This window comes from Prosopis cineraria, unplaced genomic scaffold (assembly GCF_029017545.1).
Source record: "Prosopis cineraria cultivar Desert tree isolate PC_DT_omini unplaced genomic scaffold, ASM2901754v1 PC11, whole genome shotgun sequence".
Lineage (NCBI taxonomy): Eukaryota > Viridiplantae > Streptophyta > Magnoliopsida > Fabales > Fabaceae > Prosopis > Prosopis cineraria.
The window spans coordinates 16,196,847-16,223,292 of record NW_026555342.1 but is presented as its reverse complement, the minus strand read 5'-3'; the positions used below and the strand labels follow the sequence as shown (position 1 = coordinate 16,223,292).

At 29.7% G+C, this 26,446-nt stretch overlaps 2 protein-coding genes across 3 annotated transcripts; one reads left to right on the top strand and one right to left on the bottom strand.

Moving 5' to 3' along the window:
- Positions 1 to 7,514: 7,514 nt before the first annotated feature.
- On the top strand, positions 7,515 to 10,587 carry LOC129285932 (nodulin-26-like). Its single transcript, XM_054921916.1, has 5 exons — positions 7,515 to 7,923; positions 8,030 to 8,254; positions 8,355 to 8,552; positions 8,807 to 8,868; positions 10,116 to 10,587. Exons 1-5 carry the CDS (start codon positions 7,813 to 7,815, stop codon positions 10,336 to 10,338), a joined length of 819 nt encoding a protein of 272 aa, XP_054777891.1. The 5' UTR covers positions 7,515 to 7,812; the 3' UTR covers positions 10,339 to 10,587.
- A 10,937-nt stretch (positions 10,588 to 21,524) lies between these two features.
- Positions 21,525 to 25,502, bottom strand: LOC129287018 (seipin-2-like). Of its 2 annotated transcripts, none has more exons than XM_054923155.1 (2): positions 24,128 to 25,502; positions 21,525 to 22,366 (listed from the first exon to the last, which is right to left on the bottom strand). In XM_054923155.1, the coding sequence occupies exons 1-2, from the start codon at positions 25,355 to 25,357 to the stop codon at positions 21,881 to 21,883; spliced, it is 1,716 nt and encodes a 571-aa protein (XP_054779130.1). In that variant the 5' UTR covers positions 25,358 to 25,502; the 3' UTR covers positions 21,525 to 21,880. The 2 variants fall into 2 exon arrangements, with proteins under 2 accessions (XP_054779130.1, XP_054779131.1); XM_054923156.1 differs by lacking the exon at positions 21,525 to 22,366 and adding an exon at positions 22,529 to 23,099.
- Positions 25,503 to 26,446: the final 944 nt, after the last annotated feature.

The following is a 26,446-nucleotide window of genomic DNA, read 5'->3' as shown; positions in this document are numbered from 1 at the left end:
GTTGTTTGAAAATTTCTCCTACAACCACGAGTTGTTCTTCTTTTCTTATAAAGCTTGAATATGCTTTGATTATCGAAGAAATTTGATCCGATTTTTTTCTTTTAGCTTCTCTTTTTGCTAAATTTATGATCGGTGAGGGTGTGAAAGATTGTCGACATCTTCATTTTTATTTTGAACATTCTCATCACCCTCTGATTTATGTTTTGGTCCCAACAGCATGTGTATCTCTTTAAGTCCTTCCGGCACATTTTTAAGATCAACATTGTGATCTTCTTCAGGATCAAAATTAGAATCTCCACTTTGAGGTTCATATTCTTCCTCTTCCTCTTCGAAAGGTTTTGAGTCAGAATCCTCACTAAGAGGCTCATAATCTGATTTATCCAAACACTCAATGCTAACAGAATAATTTTTTGAGTTATCAGTGCTGCTAGAAGCCTCTTGCTTCATATTTTTCTAAAAAAATAAGAAATAAAAAAATTTAGAATTTTTTTTAAACTCATAAAAAAGCACTTGATAGCTTAAAAAATAAATTCTTGTTTTATCTCAAAAAATATGCAAATTATATATCAAAATGAAGATCTCAAATTTAAGGATTTTTTATGATAAATTTTGTCCCAATCTGGTCCCACACGCGTCAGCATGTGCCCCAAGAAGGTGCTAGATCAAGAAATTCTTTTAAAAAAAATTGCCACTCTCGGGGGAGGCGCGTGTTGTGCAAGCGCCACCTTATCTGCCTCCAATGATGACACACGCCAGACCATCATTCTCCACGTGCTACTGACTTCATGGTGGGGTCAACCACTCACCGATGGAGTTCTCCGATAGGTCCCACGCGCCACGTGTCTTCTTTATATATTTTTTTAATTAGATATAAAAAATAAATATATATATTAATTTTTTTATTTTTTAAAATTGGGTCGGGTTTATGTACCCGACTTGTGGACCCATTAACCCTTTTTTTTGTGTTTTTGTTTTTTTTTGGGTTAGGCTTCCAGGTCCAAAACCTTTCCTTTTTTTTTTTGTTTGGGGCTTTTGGGCTTATAGCCCAAAAACCATTTTTCTCCTTTTTTTTGATGACATGTCAAAACGACGTGTCATTTTGATGAGGACTGTCGTCGTCTTCCCTCAACCAGGGTCAACTTGACCTGGTTCCTCCAGCAGATCGAGTCTGTTGGATCTAAAACTTTTGAAGGCCATATCTCCTTCGTCCGGTCTCTGTTTTATGCGTTCTTAGTGTGGTTTTCTTTGTTTTTTTTAGCTCTACACATTTATGCAATCCTTTTCTTCAAAAAACTCATTTTTCAAACACCCATTATTTAGTTTATTTTTTGTTATTATGTTCGTCAGTGTTGATTGCATGCAAAATGTGTATAGCCATATATGGAACATTCATATTAATCAAGAAGCATATTAACATTTAGTAGTAATAATCTTAAAGATAGACAAAGAAAGATCAAAGCATAAACACAGTAAGAAAATAAAAAACTAAGTAAATTATTATAGGTTCTTCAGACATAGGAAACACAGCCCAAGAAAGATGAAAGCTCTAATACTAATGAAATAAATTGAGGAGGAAAAACATACATTGAGTCGTTAATTCGTACATACGTAAGTAGGAATAAAGTTACACTGGTTGAACTTTGTTTGGATACATAGCAAATGCACTCTTTGAAAGAATGAGTTGTAAGGAGAAAATGAGTCGACTAAAAATTGAGAGCGTTCAGTTTCTTCCTTCACGCAGAGAATAATGAACCGACGGATAACTGCACTGCGCCCATAACTACCTCTTATGGGAACATGCGGCAGTTTCTCTCTAACCACTCATGGTTCAAATTCAAAGATTGAAGAATATTACGTTTTAAGGCCCCGAGTAAATTGCATATTGAACCAAATATTTTTCATAATTGTCACAAGAGCCCCATTCTCCAATATGGGCTTTTATATGAGCCTGATCCACCAAGGGTGGATAACCCAATAGAAACATTTTTACTCATAAATTTGTAATTGGTCAACTTAAAATTCACTAATACTACAATCACTTTAATTAAGTTGGAAATTTAGTTAAAGGAAATTATAGAATCATTTTATTTGAGTTGGAAAATTTTTTATTCCCAAGCTTGCAAAATTGGTTGCCATACTTAACTTGGCCAACTTAATTCACTAATGCTAAAATCACTTTAGTTGGGCTGAAAATTTAGTTAAAGGAAGGTTATAAAATCATGTTATTTGAATTCAACTTGTAATTGGCCAACTTAAAATTCTTTAATGCTGAAATCATTTTAATTAGGCTTGAAATTTAGTTGAAGAGAGTTATGAAAATATTTGAACTAAAATATGATTTTTGGTTTAAGCCTAATCATTTAGGCTACAATTCTATACTTGGCTCAAGCCCCATTTTAAGCTTCTAAAATGGAGGTTAAAATGGAGGGGGTTGAAGAAAGAGACTTGGTTAAAAGTCGAAAAGGTTATGGAGGAAATTGCATTAAAAGTTGAAAAGGTTATGGAGGGAATTGCGCATAATAGCCCTAAGAAAAAGGAGCATGGACAATGGAGAAAACTGTCACTTGATACCTATAAAAGGAGGAAGCCACCATACATGTGAGTGGCTTGACACATCTCTAGATAATTTCTTTGAACACTTTAATGATTCGATCCCAAAATTTACTTGCCCAATGTAAAACTCAAACATTTACCTTTGTCACCTTAAGCTTGTCTAGCGCAACTTTTTTTATCCTTTAGCAAATTTGACACAATGCTCTTAGCGAGTCACACATTCAGCAGAGAGCAATGAGTTCTTTAACAACTAGTAGAGTGCCAGTTTCAGGCAGAATAATAGTAACAATGTGTTAGCACTTTTTATTTTATTTTTCTATATTTTATTTCGTATAATTTGTCTTTTATTCTTATCAATATCATGCATGCTATTACTATACAAGTCTCACATATTTCTCCATCTTTATTTCTTTATTCCCTTTATTTTTAAGACTTGTAATTAGGAAAATTGCAGTAAATGACCCTGTGAACTCATCATTTGATTTAGAAGTCAAGTAATTTGCACATTTTGAGGACACATTTATTTGGGATGCCCATGCATTGTGAACAAAAATTACTTTATTTGAGTTCAATTTTTTTTTGTTCCTAGACTTATAAACTTGATAACTAGTGACATTTTAGTCAAATTATTATTTTTAAAATTACAAAAAAGACCATGGTCTTAAAAATCAATTTCATAATTTTGTGGTCTTGATTGGTTATTTTTGTTCTTTGGAGGTCTTTATTTGTGATTTTTCCTAAATTATTTCAATTAGATACAAACATATTTTAAAAATATTAAAAATAAAAAAGTAAACTTCAGGCAACTTAAATCTAATTTAAAGTAGAGAATGTGTTTGGCTAAGGTTAATGGTCCATCATATTCAAAGGATATGTGGTTTATTTTTGGAATAAAAAATTTTAACAATATTATATGAAAATAATACAGCATGCATAGTTTAATTGAAAGGAAGATACATCAAAGAAAATAGAGAAAAGCATCTTTTTTAATTTTTTTTTCACTCATGATCTTTTGAAGAGTGATGATATAGATGTTTAGCAAATTTTCTCTATGATTAAGTATCTAGAACTATTAACTAGATATTTATTTACAACATGTTTTGATGATTGTTGTTTTGATGAAATAATATTTCCAACATTGGGGAGAGAAAATAATTAGAAGGATAAAGAAATTACATGAAATGTATTATCATTATTTCATCTATATCCTTGTATAAAGCCAAGAAACTTAAATTAAGATAAAAAATAATTCATTTACAAAAAATTGCAAATCAATTGTCAGGTTCATTAACTGACCTTAAGAGAATTACCAAATCTTATATTCTAGCTAAAAATACTCCAAGTGAAATTGGTGTCCCAGTAAGACAATTAAAAAGATAAAAATCAAAAGAAAGGATAAAAAAATAAAAATGGTATAGTTAAGGAGGTTGATATTCTAGAAGAGTATGAAGACATAACTAATCAGAAGACTTTAGAAAAGGTTCAAATACTTTAAAATAATGAAGAAATCTCAATAAGTTATATCACTATAGGAAAAAGATAGAACTGAAAAATATAATTGTATGACGACATATTTTTATATCATGTTGTTGAGGAAATAATAAATCAAAATGAGAATCTTGAACCAACATTGATTGAAAAATATAGATATAGAAATAATTGGCCAGATGGAATGATGCAATTCAAGTAAAATAAAATTTACTTTTGAAATGCCAAGTTTTTGAATTTATAGTCCAAATATTTAATAGCATGGAATCAATTGGCCTCGTACACATGAGTGTATGTGTGAATACAAAATTAAAAGAAAAAAAGAAATCATTATTTAATGCTACCATGTTGATTGTATTTGTGTTCCTTATTTCTTCTTGGGCCCTCGAATTCAAATACTCATTTAATTTTTCCATTTGTTTCTTCACCATCAGCTTCTCTTTCTTCCATACCAAAAAACTTCTCTCTTTTTTACTCATTCAATGCATTATGTAACATCTTAAAGAATTACTACAAGTCAACTTTAATATATTTTATTAGAATAAAAAAAATTTTAAAATTCATTAATTTTATTTAAAAATTGAACAAATTTAAGAAAACATAACACCAAAAATAAATTTAGGATTTTAGATGCTTATAAACCTATAATTTAGAGGTTAAATTATCATTAAACTCAAAAATTAATCAGTTAATTTGTATAATTTTAATTCACTTCAATTTTTTTTCTAAAATTTTACTCGTTTGACTTATTTTAATAAATTTCAGTGATTTGATCCATTGGATCAAATAATTTATTTTTTTATTAATTATCACCTTGTATTTGTTGTAAGTTTAAGTGCCCGTTTGAATTTCAGTTGGATATAATAAATTATAAAAATAATTAATTAAATGATAAATTTTAATCATAATTGATTATGTTATAACGTAATTTATTTGGATACCATTTTTTTAAAATTAATTTTAACAAAATTGAAGATATTTGAATAATTTAATCAGAATCAATTTTAGCTATATAAATTACTATAAAGAACATTACTTTTTAAAATTAAATTATTAATATATTTTTATCTAATATTATTAAATTTGTTAAATTTTATTTAAGAAGTAACATATATTATTTAAATTACATATCTGATTAATTATAAAAATTTAAATTATATTAATATTAACAATTTAATTCATGTAAATAAATAACTCAATATATTTTAGTTTAAATAAATTTAATAAAAGAGAAAATTTAATTCTTAAATGTCAAACATTAATTTTATAATAACTAATGAAGATGATAATATACAAATTAATCTCTAATAATATTATAAATATGAGCCATATCTGATGAAGATGTTAAGCACTGCCTTAAAATTTTTACAATATAAAAAATGTAGCAATGTCATAGATGATGCAAAATCTCTTTCTCTGAATATTTGCAATAATATTTATCATGACTCTAAATTTTAAATTAATTTTTCTCTACTAATTAATATTTTATTTGATTTAGTTTTATAGTGAAGGGTGATAGTTGACAGGAATTTATGATAGTAATTTTTTTAAGAATATAAAATTTAAATTTTATTAAAAAAAGAGAAGAGAAGAGAGTTTGATTTTATTTTTATTAAATTATTTACTTTCTTTGTAATTTTTTCTTGAGCCTTTTTTTATAATTTTCTTCAATGTTTTTTGATAGCTTTTCCGCAAAAGCTCGGATTTGCAGCCGCCAGAAAAAAAATCAATTTTTCTCCCAAAAATAAATTAATCAAAAAACTTAGTGTTTGGGTAATTGAAGCAAAATTTGATTTTTTTTTTCTATCTAAAAATTGATTAACATGCTTATTCAAACACACTAAAAAAACATACATGGCATTACTTGTTTACTAAATACATGATGTTGTAATTTACAACTTGTATATGTTTTTCGTGATCAACGCGTACTTTAATTTATATATATATATATATATATATATCTAAATCTAAATTTCAATATGGTAAATGTTGATTAAAATAATTTAAAGTCATAATTTGATTTCATTCAAGATGTGATCTTCCTTATGTTAATTTAACATTTATTACTTTCATATTATACCTGTTATTGGTGATGGATATAAAAATATCATAGGAAAACTTGATTTATATATTCATATATTTATATCCACGTTTAAAAAATAAATTTTATAAAAATTATGTTATTTATGAAAGATGAAAAAATTAACTCATTTATTTCTTTTTATAACTCTATTTTATATTTAGGATTTAAATCATTTGAAGATGAAATTGGTGAATTTAGGTGAAGTTTTTTTTGTTTTAAGTATTCGCTCATTTTATTATTTTTTATAAAGTATTAAATATTCTCTCTCTTTCTTAAAAAAAAAAAACTCACAAAAATTTCATCAATCCAAACTTCAGAGAATTTAAATCCTTCAAGTTCATACTTTTTGTTTTTGTGACATAGGAGTACTCTGTTTCATGCATTTATAACAATTACCATAACTTTACAAAACATTTGAGCATGGTAATCAATGGTATTTAAAATCTCTTGCGTGTAACTATTTCTTATCCAATTTTACCACGAGTCATGTTGATGTGGGAAACAAACTTAATATTTATCTAAAAAACTATTTTCCTTATTTGTCTAAGTAATTAATTAATTATTCTTGATCCAAATTTAACCTCTAAGTCATGTTCACGTGATAACAGACTTGATTTCCTTATTTTCTATTTTAATTTTAAATTATGATGATATTCACGTTTATTAAAAAAATTAATTATTAATATATATATATATATTAATATATAAGTAATAAAGGAGCATTTGAAGGAATTTTATCTAAAAATACGTTTTCACCTCTAGAATATCTAAAATAATTATGAAATTATCAGTTTGGGTAGAAATATTAACTAGTACTCCCTCCCATTCTATTTATAAATAATTTCTAACATGTTTCACAAAAAAAAAACTCAAAACTCATTAATTATTTAAAAAATTTAATAAGCTTTTAAATTTGCTCAATAACATACTACCTTCCCTCAATAACAGTAAAGGATATAAGAGAAAACTTTCTTTCAAAAAATAAAAGAAAGATAAAACTTGCAATAAAAAAGCATCAATTATATGTTTTATAAATAGAATTAATTTTTTTTATTTTATAAATATGATTGGAGAGAATAAGTGGGTAAAAAAGTGCAATATTCTTTCAATATACCGGGGAAAACTAAGTAAGTACGTTTTATTCTTTGCCTATGTATCTTCAAAGAGATTAGTGCCTAGCAATTTTTTTAATACATCTATGCAAAAATTTCAGGAATTTAATAATAAAAATTTGATGAATTATTATAAATATAAAATTTGTGACGTGTCAAAAAGAAAAATGAGGTGGACAGGGAGCTATTCAGGGCATTGATGTTGATGTGCTTTTCTGTAATTCCGGTGGGTGGTTGGGGCTGCCTTGAATGCCATCTCTTTTCTTAAAGCCCAGAAAACTCCAATATTTCTACTCGAAACTTTTCAGAGTCTTCACCGATGTCTCCAATGGAAAAATCTCATTGTTAACTTTAATTAAATCAATTAATTATCATTTTTGATTCCCCAATCACTAGGAGTCCATTCCAAGATAATCTCTCAGCCTCTTTCTCTCAAATTCTCCTTCCCTGTAGAGCCTTTTCGGACTCTTCCTTGCCCATAAATTCGCGCCTCTTCCTCAGACTCAGACTCAGACTCAGACCCTTCTCCCTCTCTCTCTCTAGCCGTTGATTCGTCGTCGTCTGTGATCGTCGGTGATGGCTGATACCTCTGCAACTAACGGAACCCACGAGGTTGTTCTGAACGTCAATGACAAATCAAATAATGAAGACTCCGGCATCTCCTTCTCCGTGCCTTTCTTGCAGAAGGTTCCTAGCTCCTCTTCATTCTCTTCTGTCTCTAAAGTCTCGAACTTTAATCTCCCCAAAAACGCTAATCCATCTGATGTGGTCGGATTCGATTATTATTTTACAGTTGGTCGCAGAATTCGCGGGGACATACTTTCTGATATTCGCCGGCCAAGCAGCGGTGGTTGTGGACAAAGGCTACGGCAACAAAGTAACGCTTCCTGGGATTTCCATCGTTTGGGGTCTTGTCGTTATGGTTCTTGTCTACTCCGTCGGACACATCTCTGGCGCTCATTTCAATCCTGCCGTCACTCTCGCTTTTGCTTCCACCAAACGTTTCCCCATCAAACAGGTCAACCACCTCGATTGATCACCTTAATTTTCGATTTCCTCTATGAGACGAGATTGTTGTCTGATTCATTGATTCATTCATGTTGATGTTTCTCTTGCAGGTGCCAGCTTATGTATCAGTTCAGGTTCTGGCGTCGACGCTTGCGAGTGGGACTCTGAGACTCATATTTGAAGGAAGCAGAGACCATTTCGCAGGAACATTAGTTTCTGGGACGTATCTTCAGGGCTTTGTGGTTGAGTTCATCATCACCTTCTACCTCATGTTCGTCATTTCTGGTGTGGCCACTGATAACAGAGCGGTAATCTCAGAATTCTTTCTTGCTTTTCTGGTCAAGTTTTGAGAGGTTTGAAATCTACTTTGTCTGTGATCAAATATTAAAGAATGCAACTGAAATTGACTAGTTCTGTTTTAACATACTGTTGCTGGCTTGAATCATCTTGATGGTGTGCCTCCAAGATTACATCAGAAGCGTATAAAAAAACTTTTTTTTTTAAAGAATATTCTATATGTCTGGATTTTTATATGTTTTGTATGATTTTTAATTGTGTACAGATTGGTGAGCTGGCTGGACTTGCGGTAGGAGCAACCGTGTTACTTAACGTTATGTTTGCCGGGTATGCTTAGCCTTATCCCAAATGCTAATAATAGACACAATCTCGTGATTTTCTTCGAATTGAGATCTCATTGCAATATTTGACCACTTAGAGATTCTTCATTCTTGGCCTCCAACTATAAGCTTCAGAGGTGGGCCAACATTTGTGGGAAAATTGTGATAAGGATCAAATGCGTAGAATGTTTCAAAAAAAAAAATTCAGGATTTGAAGTTCTTGAGAATTTTCTAAAATGTTCAACAGAGCTTACGAGATGTTCAAGAATCTCTAATTGATGATTATTGATGTGCTATTGCAAATGTGCAATCCACTCTCAAAAGCCTTCAACTTTTCCCCCAAATATTTTCCTAATGTTTGTGTTTGGATTAATGGAAAATTATATTTGAATCAAATATCTCATTTTGAATTTTTTTGGTAACATAACTCTCACATCTTTCCTTATCTCTCATTTTTATTATTACAGTTTTAACATTTAAAATTTTTTTAAATACATAAATTTAATTTTAAATTTAAATTCATCAATTTAAACACTGTTACTATATTTATCTCAACCATTCTGTATGGCCCATCCAAAAAACTAAAAAATCTAGCAGCATTTTTTTTTTTCACTTTGCTTTTAGTTCCGGTGGGGTGATGGTGTTTTTTTCTTCAGGTTGCTAACAATCAGAAGACTCTAAAAACAAATTACATAACTAAAAATAAAATGATTATGGGTTTATTTAGAAACTTGTTTTTAGAATAATTTTTTGTTTTTCAGACAAGAGAACAAAAAATTTGTTTAGTAACATATTTTTAAAAATTATTTTAAAAAACAAAAAATAAAATATTATTTTGAAAAATAAAAAAATAAAAATAATTTTTAAATATTTTATGATTATTATTCTCAAAAATAAGAGAGAATAAAAAAAACACTTATTTTTATTATTTTTAAAATATATTCTATTAAAACATTAGTTATTAAAATAATAAAATAAAAACAATTTCAAACATTCTTACCTTTTCCTTTGTTTTTTTTATTTTATGGTTTACGTAAGGTTTCGAAAATATGATGCAATGCTATTTGACGAGTGAGACGGTGGGTATTGACTATGTGGAGGATCCAACGGCCTGTGGGTCCCGCCCACCCTTCTAAATTTTCTCTCTCTCTTTTTACTGCAAATATGTATAGGAATTGATTGATTGACCCTTCATTTGATTAATTTGGCCATCATGTTCATGTTAGTGCATTTACTACTTTTTTTGTATGATAGGCCGGTGACCGGAGCGTCGATGAACCCGGCGAGAAGCTTAGGGCCAGCGATCGTGTGGCACCAATATAAAGGAATATGGGTGTACATCATAGCTCCGGTGGCCGGAGCAGTGGCCGGAGCTTGGGTGTATAACATCATAAGGTACACAGACAAGCCAATACGTGAGATCACAAAGAGTGCTTCTTTCCTCAAAGCTTCAAACCGTTGTGGTTCCTCCAAGTGATTTTTGATTATCTGGATGATAGTAAATCTTTCAAGTCACTGTCTTTTTTTTTGCTGATTCTGTATTTGTTCCTCTGGTTTCCGAGGGGGGCAAAATGGTCTTTCTGATGTTACTGTAGTTTCGTGAGGGAATTAAGGAAAGGTCAGAGTCACGTGTAGACTCGTTAGAAGATGTATGTAAAATCTTATCCTTCTTGATTAGTGTACCAAAAAATCGATAATATATGCATGAATTCCCGGTGACGAACAACTTCACGCGTGATTTAATAATATATCGATATTTAATTAACTAAATGAATTATATTCATCTTCTCAGAATAAGATTGAAATCAGAATGTGATAAAGCTAGTTTGTTAAGGTTACAAAACAGCATTGTAAGATATAATTAGGGATAATATAACTTTCGTTCTCTAACTTTTTTTAAACAATTATTAATTTAGTCATTGAACTTTCATTAATTAATTCAATATAATTTAATTCTTATAGTTTATGGATTTAAGGAATATGAAAGCTGAATTATATGGAGTCACAAAATTATAAGGATGAAGATTTTTTGAACTAAAAAGTTATAAACATTGAGTAGTTTTAATTCAAAGCTAAAGAATTGAATTAAAAAAAAATTCAGAAAGTAAAAGTTACACAACACACACATATTAATAGAAAATATTTTGCAATAAAAAATAAAAATTCATCAAAATATGTATTCTAAAGATAGAAAAATCGACAAAAATAAAGTAGTTTACTTTTTCCAAGTCAATCAAGTTCCAATCTTTGTATGCATCCGATTACTTTATACTATTGTTCTGTAATGCTAATTATATAGCTAATGAATTACACACACTATCTTTAATATAAGATGAAGTTTGAAAAAAAATATGGGTCCTCCGCATAAGAAAAAGTTATAGTAATTAACGTTTCTTTTTTTCAATTTTATCCCATGTATATTTATTGTCATTTGAAATCCTAAATAATAAATTATTATATTCATGAATTCATTAATAACAAAGAAGTGTAAAACTATAAAGTTACATGTTCTTTTACAATACTTCATCTTATATTAAAAACTGGAAAGAATATGTGTGTGTGTACATATATTACGTATCCATGAGAATCTCTTGTGCCAAATAGCTGTTTTTTTTTTAAAATTTTCTTTAATTCATACTCCCTTCAATCCAATATATAATTATAAGGTGTTTTAATTTTCTAGAAACTTGTTTTGCAAGGTGTCATACTAATTTTGAGTAATTTAACAATTTTATCTTTATTATCTTGAAAAGGGAAAGGAATATTAATTGTATGCTTTACTACTAATATGAAATTAATTATGACACTATTACAGGTAAAACTAAAAAAATAATGTGGTTTTATATACCTTCAACTTAATGACAAATTTTTATTAGTACATAAGATTTAGTTTAAAACACCAGAGAGTGAGTTGTGAATAGAGTTGAAAATGTGAATGCATTTTTTTTATTATTGTTTGACAGAAAAATGTGAATGCATTTAAAGGAAGCATGGGAAAAGCTCGTTTGCCCATTCGTTTTTCTGGTAAAAAGAGGAATCCGTAATGGCAGCTCAAAGTGGATAAGATTATATATACAATGCTCAAATTTGATGATATGTTAGTTAGATCATAAAACTTAGAATCTTTGATCCAACTAGGATTACTCTACGTACTAACTTGCCCTTGAATGAATCAAGTCAAAGAAACAACAAACTAAGAAAAGTAAAAAAGAAAACATGTGCATATCATGATCCAAAAAATAGAGATAGGAATAAAACAATGGATGTCATCTAAGCATGTAAATAAAAGTGAATTGTCATATAAAGAAGCATTTCACGGACGCGAATTAAGAATAGAGGATTCAAATCACATGAAAGCTGTGCACTCAATGCAGAACCGTCATAGTAAAATTCAAGACGGAGAAAGTTGTATTAAGTCATACGTAAATGAGGAACACAGCACGAAGTTTGCTTTTTCCAACTTGGGAGGTTATGAGATATAAAGTCAGAATTAAAAACCGTCAAGTTTAGATGACGACGACGATGAGCCGAAAATACAGAAAGCCTAAAGGGAAGGATTAATTCGTGTCATAAACGAAAAGGGTTTTGAAAGATCGTTGCAAAAGACACGCGAGCTTTTGAATAAGGGAGAATGACAGATAAATTTCAAAAAATTCATTAATTTAAATTAAATTTTAAATATCAAACTTTAAAAATTTATAAATTTATCTATCAATTTTGTAATTTCATTGTGATAAATTTATAATTTATTTTTTAAATTTTAACAAGATTGTAAAATTTAGAATATCAGTTACAAATTCATCACAATAAATTTTTAAAATAAAATTTAAATTTATAAATTTATAAAGTTTGATATTTAAAACTTAATTTAAATTAATTGATTTACTTAAAACTCTATCGTTCTCCTTTAAAAAAAGGGAAACAGTGGCATGTTAGTTTCACTCTCATAGGAGTTTGGAAGAATCTCTTATAGCAAAAGCATAAAAGGAGAATCTCACTTAGGGCTCCCATAATATAAAATTTTATATTTAAAATCCAATACAATTTAAAAACTTTCTATAAACCTAAAAACCTCAAATGAAAATGTATTTCAACAAAAAAAGACATGTCTGCCCTTAAACATTTTGTTGTCAATTTCAGGACACTGTACTAACAATTTATGCACATTATATTGTGTATTCATAAATATTCGGTTGTTCTATCTTGCACAACTTATTCATTTTAAGTTAAACAATTTTTAATAAATTAATTATATATTATAGGATATTGTTTTGATATTTTATGGATATTTTTTGTTCATTCATGGAGAGGAGGAGAGAAAATGCATTTTTTTAATTAAAATACATTTTCACTCAAGACCCTCGGGTGAATTTGTAGAGAGGTTTTATATTATAATGAATCCCAAATATAAATTTTTATATTTTGGAGACTCTGAGTGAGATTTACCCAAACATAAGCGTCAAGGGCTGCGCTGCTGTCTATTATTTTGGACCTGTCTCTAAACTCAAGCTAATAAATTATATGGGGAATTTTTCTCCATACACTGTTTTTTACCAACGCACTTTAGGTTAAAAACCAAACAACCCGGGAAAAAGACAATCTTCAAGGGCTGCAGCAAGTAGTTTTATTCTAGATCTGCCTCTAAACTCTAGTATACTGTATGGGAAATTAATTTTTTTTTCTTAAATTTTTTTTGTTGCACATTAGGTATTACTTCATTTTTAATTATTTCACATCTTTTAAAAAAATTAATTTTTATATCATAAAAAATGAAATTTACTTTTATTTTTATCATTAACTTTAAATAATAATATAATTATATTAAATATTTTCACGTTAATTAAAAAATAAAATTAAAAATAATTTAATTATTACAAAATGTTTTATATTTTTAATAAAAAATTATTTTTAAAAAGTATATTATAAATAGTACGTAACCATGGAAAAAGACAAACATCAAGGGCTGCAACTGGCATTTTTATTCTGGGCCTTTCTCCAGGCTCAAGCGTACTGTATGGGAATATTTTTTTTTTTTTCCTTGAGCTTTTTTAGGTATGCATTCGGTATCATGGAAAAAACAAAACGGCCTTACCCTCTCGTTAAATGTCTATTAATTTGATTGTTCATTTAGCTGAAAACTATAGGAAAAAAACCTATAAAATTATGAATAAATATTTTTTAAAAAGATTAAATCAATTAAGTTTTTAAACTTACAAATAAATGACAAAAGACTGATATTATTTCTTACACATATAAAAGGTCAAAATATTATTTTAAACAAATATTTTGACTGCTTCGTAAGTAATTATTGGATAATATGGATACCAACAACCAGTGGTGGAGTCAGGATCCAGACTCAAGAGGTGTAATATAATTAAAAATAAATTATTTTGAAAATAAAATATAGTATTTAATAATTAATTTTATATCATATAATTGTGATATCATATTTAAAAAAAATTGAATATGAAATTAAAAATAAATAATTTTTAAAAAATTGTTCTGAACATTTTTATTTTATATATGAAAATGAAATAATGATGGCATATTCAATATAAAATCAGTGAGTTTGAAATTTATATTTAAAATTTATTAGGTTGTGATATGTGAGTTAAGTTATGAGTTATGACACAAACATATATGGTATGTATAAAAAACTATTTAAATAAAATATATTTAGATATAAAACAAGAACAATTGACTTCAAATAATAAGTGTAAGGTGTACAAAATATCACCAACAGAAAATATAAAAACTTAAATATTACAAACTCTAGGAGTAAAATAAAGTATCTGTATTTCTTAATGTAAAATAAGATTATCTTGTAAAATAAATAGAAATGATGTGAAGAGGACAGATTAGCCAAGTGAGGTGCACGATTCCAGCTTTCTCTTCCTTACGTGGCATGATTATTCTCAACATTTAACTATTTTTAGTTTCTCTCTCCATGGCCACGCCTCTCATACATGTTCAATTACCACCAGTTGAGGGGGTGCATTTGCCTCCCTTGGAATTAACGTGGCTCTGCCACTGCCAACAACACTGGTAAGTAATTTAAAATATTATATTTGTTTTAATAATAACGAATATGGCATTCAAGGACGGTTGGAGGAGTTTAGTCATTGAAAGGACCAAACGATTTAGAATTATCATTACAAGAACAAATGACCATTTGAAAATAATTTTGTATGTGAAATGATACTATGATACCAACATCAACTTCTTCAAATGATTCTTGTAAATTGATAAGTAAAAATTATTGTTGATATAACAAGTTCAATTAAGGATTTAACAAGTTAGTTTGATGTTATAACAAATTCTCTTGTGCATTTTCAAACCTCTCACATTGCATCTAACCTCATATATTAACAAATAAAAGTTATAAGATCCATTTGTAATGAAATTGATTCCATGTGTGCTAATTTTTTCTGGGGGGAATCGAATCAATCCGGGAGAATGCAGTTAAAAAAAAAAAAAAACATGATCAACATACTTCTGATGTGATTCTGAGAATTCCTCTATCGTTCCTCCAATCTTGTGACAAGCTTGCATGGTCAGCTTGTAATAACTGTTCCGGTGAGTATTCGGTTAAGCAAGGATATGCCATTTTATCATCCAGACATGCTTCCGACTCTCATGTAGCAAATTTTCCTTTCTGGAAATGCTTCTGGAAACTGCATTTACCAATGAACCATTTACTCCTAATGTGGAAACTTTCAAAAAAAGCTCTCCCAACCGCAGATATCTTAAGAGAGCATCATCTTTTGGCCAATAATCTCTGTCCTTTGGGTTGTGAGAAGGAGGAAAACACTTGATCATGTTTTTTTTTTAGCTGTGACATTTATGGGCTCTTTGGTTTGAAAGTTTAAATATCCATAATTCTAGATTTGAAGGAACTTCTGTTGATAATTGGTTGTTGAATTTTTTTTGTCTACTCTTTTTTGCGAGCATTGCATAGAGGAATTGAGAAAAATCTGCATTCTGCTTAACATACTTTGGAGCCAGCGAAACTCTTCCATTCATCAATGTTTTCAGCAGAATGCTGAGCGATTAATGCAAGTGTTTTGGGGCCAATGTCATTATCTCACACAAGTGTGTCAATGGCAAGAGCAGGTGACATCATCAGTTATCCCCAGAATCTCTTCAGTCACCACTCTCTCAACGCAATGGTCAATCTCAAGGTGAAGAAACAAATTTTTTGCAAGATCGTTGTGCTAAAAGATTCATCTGTTATGAATGGTTTAACTTTTAAGAAGCCTATTGAAGATACAAATATCTTTTCGGGTTCATGTCTGCGAGCTGAGCTATGGTGGATCGTCAATTACTGCTCAACTCATAGTGTCACAAAGGAGGACGTTAACATCTACTGCGTCGAGAAAGACATTGTTGGCTCTAAATCAATCAAAAGGCAGACTCCTAATCCTGTCACTTGAGATCAGGGGCGGAACAACATGCGAATGTAGGGGAGGCCAAATTTATAAAAATAATGTTTGTTGGTTTATATTTTGTAAATTTTTTTAAAGATAATCTTATTAACTGAAAAAAACATAAGATAATTATATATGATTATAAAAAAATTAAAAATAAAAATAGTTAAAGTAAAATCATGTGTTTAAATATTAATCAATAATAATATATGCACTTTAAATAATGAAAAATAAATAGATACTTTTTTAAAAATACTTATTTTATATTCCTAACTCCGATCCATAATGTAGGGTATTGGTAGCTATTTCATTTCATGGTTCACAACAAAAGTTAGTTGAAGATAATAGTTTAAAAATCTATATATGTTTTTTAGGAAAACACAATCATTGTTTGAAACAGTTTTATTAAATTTTGCTTTTAGCTTTTATAATTTTTTTCAATATTAGAGGCTGAAAATATTGAAACTGTAGAGACTTGAAAAACAAACATCAACCAGTCTTGTTGAAATTATAAAAATTTAAAATACTAAAAAACTATAGGGACTAAAAGTAATTAAAACTTTATAAAAATTATAAGAATCGATGATTATGTTTTTACTATCTTTTTAATTGTATCCTTATTAAATATTTTATATAAGTATTTTGATAATAAAAATTGAAATCCTTATATATTACTTTTTCAAAAGAAATAATAAATGAAATAAAAGTCTAGTTGAAAAAATTATTAAAACTACTTAATATTTTATATCATGGACTAAGTAAAGTTTTTGAAAAATGTCTTATATTATAAATGAAAGAGCATCTATTTAATTTACTAACAAAATAAAATTTACTAATAAAATAAGATGTATACATATATTTATGCATGCAAATATGTACTCCCTTCATTTAAAAATGTAAAATATTTTTAATCAAATCTCACCTCCTAATAAAATAGTTATATACTTTCAAACTAACCTTATCTTTTTATATTTATCCTCATTAAACATCCTACAATAAATATAAAGTTATTATTAATAGAGACATATTTAAATAAAAGATAAGATTATATCTTAAAAGATTAAAAATATTTTATAATTTTTAACACCTAATTTTTAAAAAAATGTCATCAAGCAGTATACGGTTGTGGGGTTTGGAGTTTTTATTCTATATGTTAAAGTGGGAGAAGTGAGCCCCCCTTGGGCGACAGGTGGGTTCGCCCCTCCTCGAGATATTTATAGGCTGCTCATGCAATTCCAAAAATACAGGTTCAACATTGTCGATGGAAAAAAAAAAAAAAACATTATTGATGCAGACTTACTTTTTTATAATTGTAGTTTTCACCTTGGTTTCTTACTTCAGTTAAGAGGATATGAGATTTGCTTGTAAATACTTAATATCAATACTTTGTAATATATATTAATTTGATTTTCCTAAAAAAACGTATTATGTCACTAATATTTAATTATCAATTTACTGAGAAGACTTATCAAATCTTTGAATTTTCAGATATCACAATTTGCAACTTAATATGACATACAAAGTAAAGTTAATAAAATTGCAAGTTGAGCATGAGTCTACTTTATGTTGTAAAGCAAGTGGTCCAATTAAGTCTTCAAAATTAGAAATATGGGCTTATTTGGTTTTTTTCTATTTTTTTCAAAGACCTATTTTGTAAATCAATTTTTAAACATTATTTTTCAAAACAAAATAAAATAAAAATATATTTAATTATGTTAATTCAAAAAATAATTTTAGAGTTGAAAAAAGGTTGCCAAACTAGTGGTTAATGATGATGGTCCTTGATAGTGGTTGGTCATAATAGAAAATAATTTATAATGATCAAATGTAGTATTTTTTTAAAGATAAAAAAGTAAATGAAAATAGTTATAAGTTATTTCCATTTCATTTTTTTAAAATAAAGAGAATAGTTTTAAAAAAATTTAAATTTAAAATACTTACTCAAAAATGATTTTTTTTATTTTTTTAAAAACAAAAACTAACGGCCTATTTGGTTTCTCTTTTTTTTTAAAAAAAAATTTTTTAAAAATAAAAAATGAAAAAAAACTCATTTGGATAAATGTTTTAATTTTAATTGTTTCCAAAATTATTCTTATTTTTTGTTTTTGAAAATAAAAAATAGAAACATGTTAAAGTTTTTTTCATTTCATTTTTAAAATTTTTGAAAACATAGCCCATATTAAATTATTAAACTATGTAAACAGTCTAACATGTATTACATTTTACATTATGTTTAATTTATTATATTTATCAATGATATATTATTATACATCAATGATAAATTCTTGTAAATTTTCGAAATATCAATGAAAATTGGTAATGCTCTCAAATTTTTAAAAATTTGATTCATATTTTTTGAGCACAAGATTTTTTTGGACCAGTGGACTAATTTATTCTTTATTTTTTTTATTTCAAAAACATTACATTTAGTTATTGAAAACTACAATCACTTTAACCAATCACTATCATAAACTACTATCATTAACCATTGGCAACCATTACTATCATCTAATTTTTTTTAATCTAACACTGTTTTAATATTAACACAATCAAACATATTTTTTATTTTATTTTGAAAAATAATTTTTAAAATTGTATTGCAAAACATTTTTTAAAAACAAAAAACTGGGAACACAAAGAGGCCTTAAATAGCCCCAAATATTATTTCTTATCCATGCAAGTAATTAAAATGAATAATAAATTTTTAATCTTTTAAATTTGCTTTAGTTATCGATTTGGTCACTTAAATTTAATTTTTATAAATTTTGTTCATTTTATTTTTTTAAATTATCATATTAGTCTTTTAAGTTTTAAACACAATTTGACTCTCAAATTAATCTAATATATAAATTATGTTGATGACTTAACATATAAATATTGATAAATGAAAACAAACTATCAATCGTATTAGTTTAGTTTAATCTTTTATCAACCCAATCCCTTGAAATGCATTTAGTTTTTTTGTTTTTAAGATTTCTGAGTCTATTGTTTCCTGCTTAAATAATTGGACGTCTTTTTATTAATCTACATAATTATCATCAATATTTTGTTATTCATATTAATAAATTTTAATAGGGTAATCTCATTTTTAAATAATAAGAATCAAATCAATAATAGAAATAAATTTAAAAAATAATTTGATAAAATTAAACTTGAAGGATCAAATCAATAATTGAAATGATTTTGAGGGATTAAGAACTAAGTAAAAATATTATATTTATTTTAACATCTTATTAAAATATTAATACTTTAATTTAATAATTTAAATGTTATTATCATTTATAAATCTTCACATATAATAAATCAATCCTTGATATTTATAAATTCTTCAAAAATTTACATCTTAATCGGTGTATTTTTATTTATAATTTAATGTGTAATAACTTATAAATCTTTCTCCAAAATTTATATACTCTTCTAAAAATTTACAACTCAACTAATATATCCAAGATTTATATGTCAATGTGTCTTGCACCAATTAAATCATAAATTGAAATAATGTAATAATTTATAAGTCATATTTCAAAATTTATAATTACTTCTTCAAAAATTAACAATTCAACAGATGTATTTAAGATGTATAAATAAATGAGTTTTTTTTAATACTAGCTAGCCTATACATAAAAATAAAGTGATAATTTATAAGCCTTTTTCTAAATATGTAAGTCATCCTTAAAAACGTTATAGCAAGTATAAAAAATACATTCACTTATAAATCACAAAATTTAAATTTTATTTCTAAAATTATTAAATATCTAATAATCTAAAAATTTTAAACAACAACTAAATATAAGAGAATTGAAGGTGAGGCAAAAATGGATGGAGGCAAGGGTAGGAAGAGAAAAAATATTCTTTGCTAAATCTGAGAGTGAAGTATTTTTTCCCATCTAAATCTTTATGTTGAGAGAAAAGTCGGAAATAAAATATAGGATTAAATGATAATAATGAAATTTAAATCTCTGTTTTATATCTGATATACTTTGAACTTTAAATAATTAAAGCTGAAATAATCTTATCCTTACGGATAAATTTTAGCAAATCGTCCGTTACTCACAGAAATTCTCTCTCCGTCTCTCGCTCTCTGATTTTACTGTTCTCGACCGCTTCGCGCTCGGAATTTGTCGAAGGTGAAGAATGCCAAAGTCTTCCTCACAATTCGCTTCAATATAGAGATTCAATATGAATCCTCGAACTTGATTTCAAGAGACAACAGGGAATCTCATCCTTTAAAAGATGATACACACGAAATCTGATGCCACTTAGCTGCAGACTGGACTGCGGCCATCCATCACTACCTCAGGGAATCAATCTGTTGTGTGGACAAGTTTGCCAAGGATTCTTAATGCATGGAGGCAGGACTTTATTTTATTTCATGACGTTCCTTCTTGTTATTTTCATTATTTAGAAGACTTGAGGTCTGTGATCTCTAACTAGACTTTCCAAGTTTGTAACTTGCCACTCTGATTCGAAAAAAATAAGAGCCTGTGTGCTTCTCCTTCCTCTTCGTTTTTAATTCAATATTGCTTGCTCACTCCCTCCCTGAGGTAACCCCCCTCGCGTCTCTGTGAAAACTTCATATTCTCAAGAAAAGGCTCAGCTGAGGCGAGGGGAGAGAGAATTTATGTGTAACTAATGGAAGTTTGCTAAAATTAAATGATAATGGTTAGATTGTTTTAAGTTTAATTGTTGGAGAGTTTAAAAGTATTAAATACTAGATCAGAATATCTTATAGTTTAGAATCCATGTTATCATTTAACCCAAAAATATGAGTCCTATGTGTTATTCCCTCTCTCTAATCACCTTTCTCATCCGTCATAATTTAGCTGCAAATTTATTGGAGGATTTGTTAATCTTAAATTTGACTTGTAAATTGAGTGTAAAAATTTATTAATAATAATATTAAAATTATTAAATATCCGATACTAATATTTTAACAGGATTTTTTTTATGTCTAAACATCCATGCCCTTTTTCATCAAAGTACACTCAGGTAAAAATTTTGTAATTGATCAATTTTTATGTCTAAATAAACCTTTATTGGCACGTAAAGACGTTAGTTAAAAATTTCATACTCACCCTATTCAAAAAATAAAGGTATTTTTAACTAAATTATACCTCCCAATAAATTGATTAATTATTTTTAAAATGATATCATATTTTTATGTTTGCCCTCGTTTAATACTTGTATTTTGGTCTGGGAGTATTTATTAAAGATATTTATAGGAAAAAAAAACTCATAAAACTAAAAATACTGTATATTTTTTAACATCTAAGATCAGAAAACATGTTCTATATTTTTGAAAAGAGGAGTAATGGTTTACACCCAACAAGGAAAAGAAGGTTCCATTTCTGACATTTATACAGTACCCGACCAGAAAATTCTTGTGTAGTCAGCAGTGTGGACTTGTGGCATACATACATGCATATGCCTAGATTTGATTTGAACATGTGAGACTCATGTCGTGAATATATCAAATTAGTAACTTGTCACGTATGTACACTAGAATTTATTATACATGACCTGCAGTAAACATGTACAGATTGATTGAAAAAGAATTTAATGAAAAAATGGGCAAGAGAAAGGAAGTAGTACCTATCCACTTTGTGCATTGTTTCGGGTACTTGTTCTGTGAGAAGAACCACTCCTTCGTCTTATTCTGGGAAAAATTATAGGGCTACAGCACAATAAAAACAAGAGTACCCCAAAAACGAATACTACCATTGTGATCCATATGAATATGCTCATCTTCCAATGCCACACAATCCTCTTTAGAAAGGGAAGTTCTGACTCCAGAATTAGATATGCATCATATATTTCAGGAATGCCGAAACCAGGTCGATATTCTGCTCGATGCTCGAGAGACACTTTCAAACAAGAAGTAGGCAAATCATCCCTCTCAATGAAACCTCTTATCTTCACATTCAGAGTCTGAGTTTCTGATACGTACCCAGTAATAACAGGAGCCATCTTGAGAAAAGTCAAGACTAGGCGGATTGGCTCACTTTTGAATCTTAACATGTATGGCTGGCTTGAGCTAGCAATGGTTTTTCCATTCAAAGATAGTAAATCTACCTTCACCTTTAAAAGAACAGAAATCAAACAAGACAGTCAAAAGCAAGCACAATGAAGCAGTGGACTGTAATAGTCTAAGTAGGATATATAATAGTAAGTACAGAGGTACTGCTGAAAATAAAGAAATTAATTTCTGACATAGTGACTTAAATAGCAGCACAAGATCAAAATTGGAAACTTCGCCAACAGCTTATATGCATTCTGACAAAAGTTAATTCAAGCCTTGTTCGCTTGTTAATCATAACAATCACCAATACCTCACGATCATAGAGTCTACCATAGCACAAACAGATTAGGTGAAACATATATAAAAGGAGCCATTTGATCCAAAAATTTGGAAAAGTGTAAACAAACACCAACATGAACTGCTGTAATATATAACTTGACATAATCTTCATCGAAGGGTACACAGCTTGGAACATGGAAGACCTCAGGAGGCAATTGTGGAGAAAATGATCTTGCAAGCGATCAACAATTGCACCCACTATCTCCGGACGAATCCATCGTCCGAGGCTGACAGAGAGCCACAGCGTAGATGGCAAAATACCACACAAACGCATGATAAGCAAGCGCCTACGTCGTCTGCCGTGTGTAGACGCATGCCCGGGCCTAGAAGCCGCCTTAAAGCCAAAACCAGCTAAGCGAAGTTGAGTCGAAAGACGCAACTGCTTTGGATGAGACAACATAAAATTGTACCACCCTAGTGGGTTCTGAGCAGTCAGCACTTTCTTTATAGATACTGTGAATACATCAATCAAACTCACAACTCTATTTGAACTTAGTAATTAGACAAGGGCACTCAAAATTGGCCACGAAACGACCTAAACTTCTTCAAATGAGTTCAATGGCCGTGTTGAGCCAATATTTTAAGCAAACTTTGAACACCATCCAAATAAAAGTACAAAACTCAGTTAAAAAATTTAAAGACCAGATAAAATATGTCTTCTAACAATACTGAAGTATGGATAAGTTATGCACATCTATGCTACTCCAAGTAAAAATCCAGCATGCAGACCACTTGAAACATTTGAAGCGTCCATACAAATGGCTACAAATATAGCATATATGCCATCAAAGCTCCCCATTAAGTCATATCACATGTAAGAAGTTTCTTTAAATTCATCATCATTGCTCGCAGAACCATAACAGAAAGAAAAAAAAGAAAAACCTTCCTCTCTCACTTAGAACATGTCTTTTGTAAAACAATCAGATATTGCCACCGCTATTAACCCAAAGAGTTCCCTAGAATTAGTCTATTAGGTCCAAAAGGAAAGCAAACACATTGTCCAATTATATACAGCCCCAAGACATAATCAGAAGTAAAAGACTAGCATCCCTTGTCCAGCAATGTTATTTGTAACTTCAATGATGAACCTATAAGAACAGACACATTACTTACATACTGTTTTAGCTAAGCAAAATAACACCGTAGTCCCTCTTCAACAACAAAAGTTTCCCTTTTGGTTCTTAACTATGTTCTATGATAAATAAATTAATCTATTACACGTAAGAAGCCACACATCATCACTGCCAAAAAATAAATGGTTTGTCAAAAGAGATCCAAGTAGAAAATTTCCCCTTCCTTCTCTGTCTGTCCTCCAGATTAGAACTAGTAAACCTCAAGGATGGCAAGGTAAACAACAGCAGCAACAAAAGCCTTATCCCACATTACAAGGATGGCAAGGTAAACAATTTTAAACGAAAAATTGCAGAAAATGTTCAGGGTGAGCCACATTTTGTTTATACTGAATTGAATAAGACAGGTACCTGGAATATCCCTAGATTTCTGTTGTATTCAGATTCTGGCACTAGTAATGAAACAGTGACCTGCACTTTGTGTCTGGGAGGTATAATTCGAGCCCCCATCCATTTACCAGCTTGGACGTTATTCTCAGGGTCTATACCACTGCCAATGTCGGTGCATGATGTTAATGGCACATAAGCAACAGGAGTCTGCTTTGTATAATCGAAATTCAAAATTTCTCTCTTATGAATTGGCTTCTCCATATAGAACTTCATCATAAACCCACTAGTTACAAGCGATAAAACCAGCAGACTGACCAAAATGAAACAAACATAGATTGACCACAAGAGGCCCCACCCATACCGCAAGGCAAGGTTTCCAATTGGCTTGCCATTTCCAAGAAACCGATGAATTGGTGGACCAACCCAACCACAAAAACCATCCGACGCTCTGGACAAAATCCTCATTAAAAATCGCTTGCCCATTCTTATTGTTCGGAAAGGGTTGATAAAAAGCATGCAAGAATAATAAAGAAACAACAAAGGATAAGTTGTAATCATAACGAACAAATGAATTTGAAACCCAATAGCCTTAATCACTAATCCCGCAATAAATTCGAGAAAATTTGGTGACGAGATGCCCGCTTCATCACCCGAGTTAGCTATATCACCAACTGTACAACCAACCGGTGATGAGATCGCCGCTTCCGCCCCCGAGATAGTGATATCACCAACTGTACGACAAAACGATGACGAGATGCCTACTTCCGCACCTGAGTCAGCTATAGCATCAACTGTATCATCATTGGCAGGTATAGCTGTTATGGTTGTTGATTCTTTATCCTTCTCTTCCATCGGCTCATTTGCAGCCGTAGAGGACTCGGCTAGCTCATTGATTGGATCGCACTCCTCAACCACGCTCTCATCGACAATTTCATCTAAATTTGCAGGATTTTTAAAACTTTGTTGCTTAATGAAGCTCAATCTCGCCTTATTAATCAAATCGCTCTCGCAGCCACTGGAAGAATTTCTCCGACCAAATGAACAACGGCGACTTGGACGGCGTCGTATTTTGTCGACCAAAGAATGTTGAGAAAGTCGAGAATCGTCATAAACGGGTTGGGGGTCAGAGATAGTGGAGGCGGAGCCGGAAGCAGATGGTTCCGACGAGTCCTGACCGGAGGGCCACTCATCGAGTGCGTCGAAGAATACGACGTCATGGTCGTCTTCATCGATTGGATCTGGAGGGTCCATTGAATTGAAGATGGCGATCAGATTCGAAGCTTTGGCTAGGGTTTGTCAAGTTCCAAATCATGTCCCCGTCTATTGGGTGCATCAAATCTGTTGGAAAAAAGGAATAAAAATTAAAAACTATGTTGTCCGTTAACCGTTGAGTCGAGCGCCACCGTTTCACGGGTGACATATATCAGTGTTACCCAAAAAAAAAATATATATATATATACTACATTTAAAATCATAAAATATTGAATTTTAAAATTAAAAATTTATAATCATCAATATATTAATAAATTAATACATCAATATCAATTCAACATGTTCGACGTAAGTTTTTATAGCTAGTTACAGTATTAACAGAATCACACAAAGTATGCATTTAATCTCTTATTCAGTTGAAAGAGTAAATTATAGTATTGGCAACTTATAAATAATATTCATTTTATTATTTTATATTATATATAATTATTGTCAATGTCATGAAACATTGGAGAATTTTTTTTAATTGACCCATCACTGGCAGAGAATACATTAAAGGTTATAAGGATGAAGTTGTAAACCACTGATTGTTACTTAGCTTGTACAATTTGGTTTTAATTTTGAGGAATTTGAATGAAGCACGTCATATGCATTATCTAATTGGTTGCAACTGGACTCTTCAAAATGTAAAAAACAAAGAGGAGCTCAAATTCAAGAAGAATTCCTTAATTTTGTTGGAACATATGAAAAAATAGGTGTAGAAGCTTATATTCTGACAAAAATTCTTATAATATTAAGATTGTCCTCACCAACATTTAGAGCATATTAAATGATATCAACCAAGAATCTCATATATATATATATATATATATATATATATTCTCATATATATGAGTCCTCTTTTTAATATGATATCAACCAAGAGTCTCGTTCAATCAAGAGTCTCGTGTGTGTGTGCGCGTGTGCGTGTGTGTGTGCGTGTGCGTGCGCGTGCGCGCGCGCGCGCGTGCTTTTTTAACTAAGCAAATGGATATTTGCTCTGTGTGTGTGTGTGTGTGTGTGTGTGTGTGTGTGATAAGCAAATGGATGTGTGTGTGTGTGTGTGTGTGTGTGTGATAAGCAAATGTG

Excerpts from the sequence above, each read along its gene's own strand:
- LOC129285932 (XM_054921916.1), top strand. The coding sequence starts at position 7,813 with ATGGCTGATACCTCTGCAACTAACGGAACCCACGAGGTTGTTCTGAAC. Across the intron at positions 8,255-8,354 it reads AACGTTTCCCCATCAAACAG|GTGCCAGCTTATGTATCAGT; the intron begins GTCAACCACCTC and ends TTTCTCTTGCAG. Across the intron at positions 8,869-10,115 it reads CTTAACGTTATGTTTGCCGG|GCCGGTGACCGGAGCGTCGA; the intron begins GTATGCTTAGCC and ends TTTGTATGATAG.
- LOC129287018 (XM_054923155.1), bottom strand. The coding sequence starts at position 25,357 with ATGGACCCTCCAGATCCAATCGATGAAGACGACCATGACGTCGTATTC. Across the intron at positions 22,367-24,127 it reads GAAATCTAGGGATATTCCAG|GTGAAGGTAGATTTACTATC; the intron begins GTACCTGTCTTA and ends GTTCTTTTAAAG.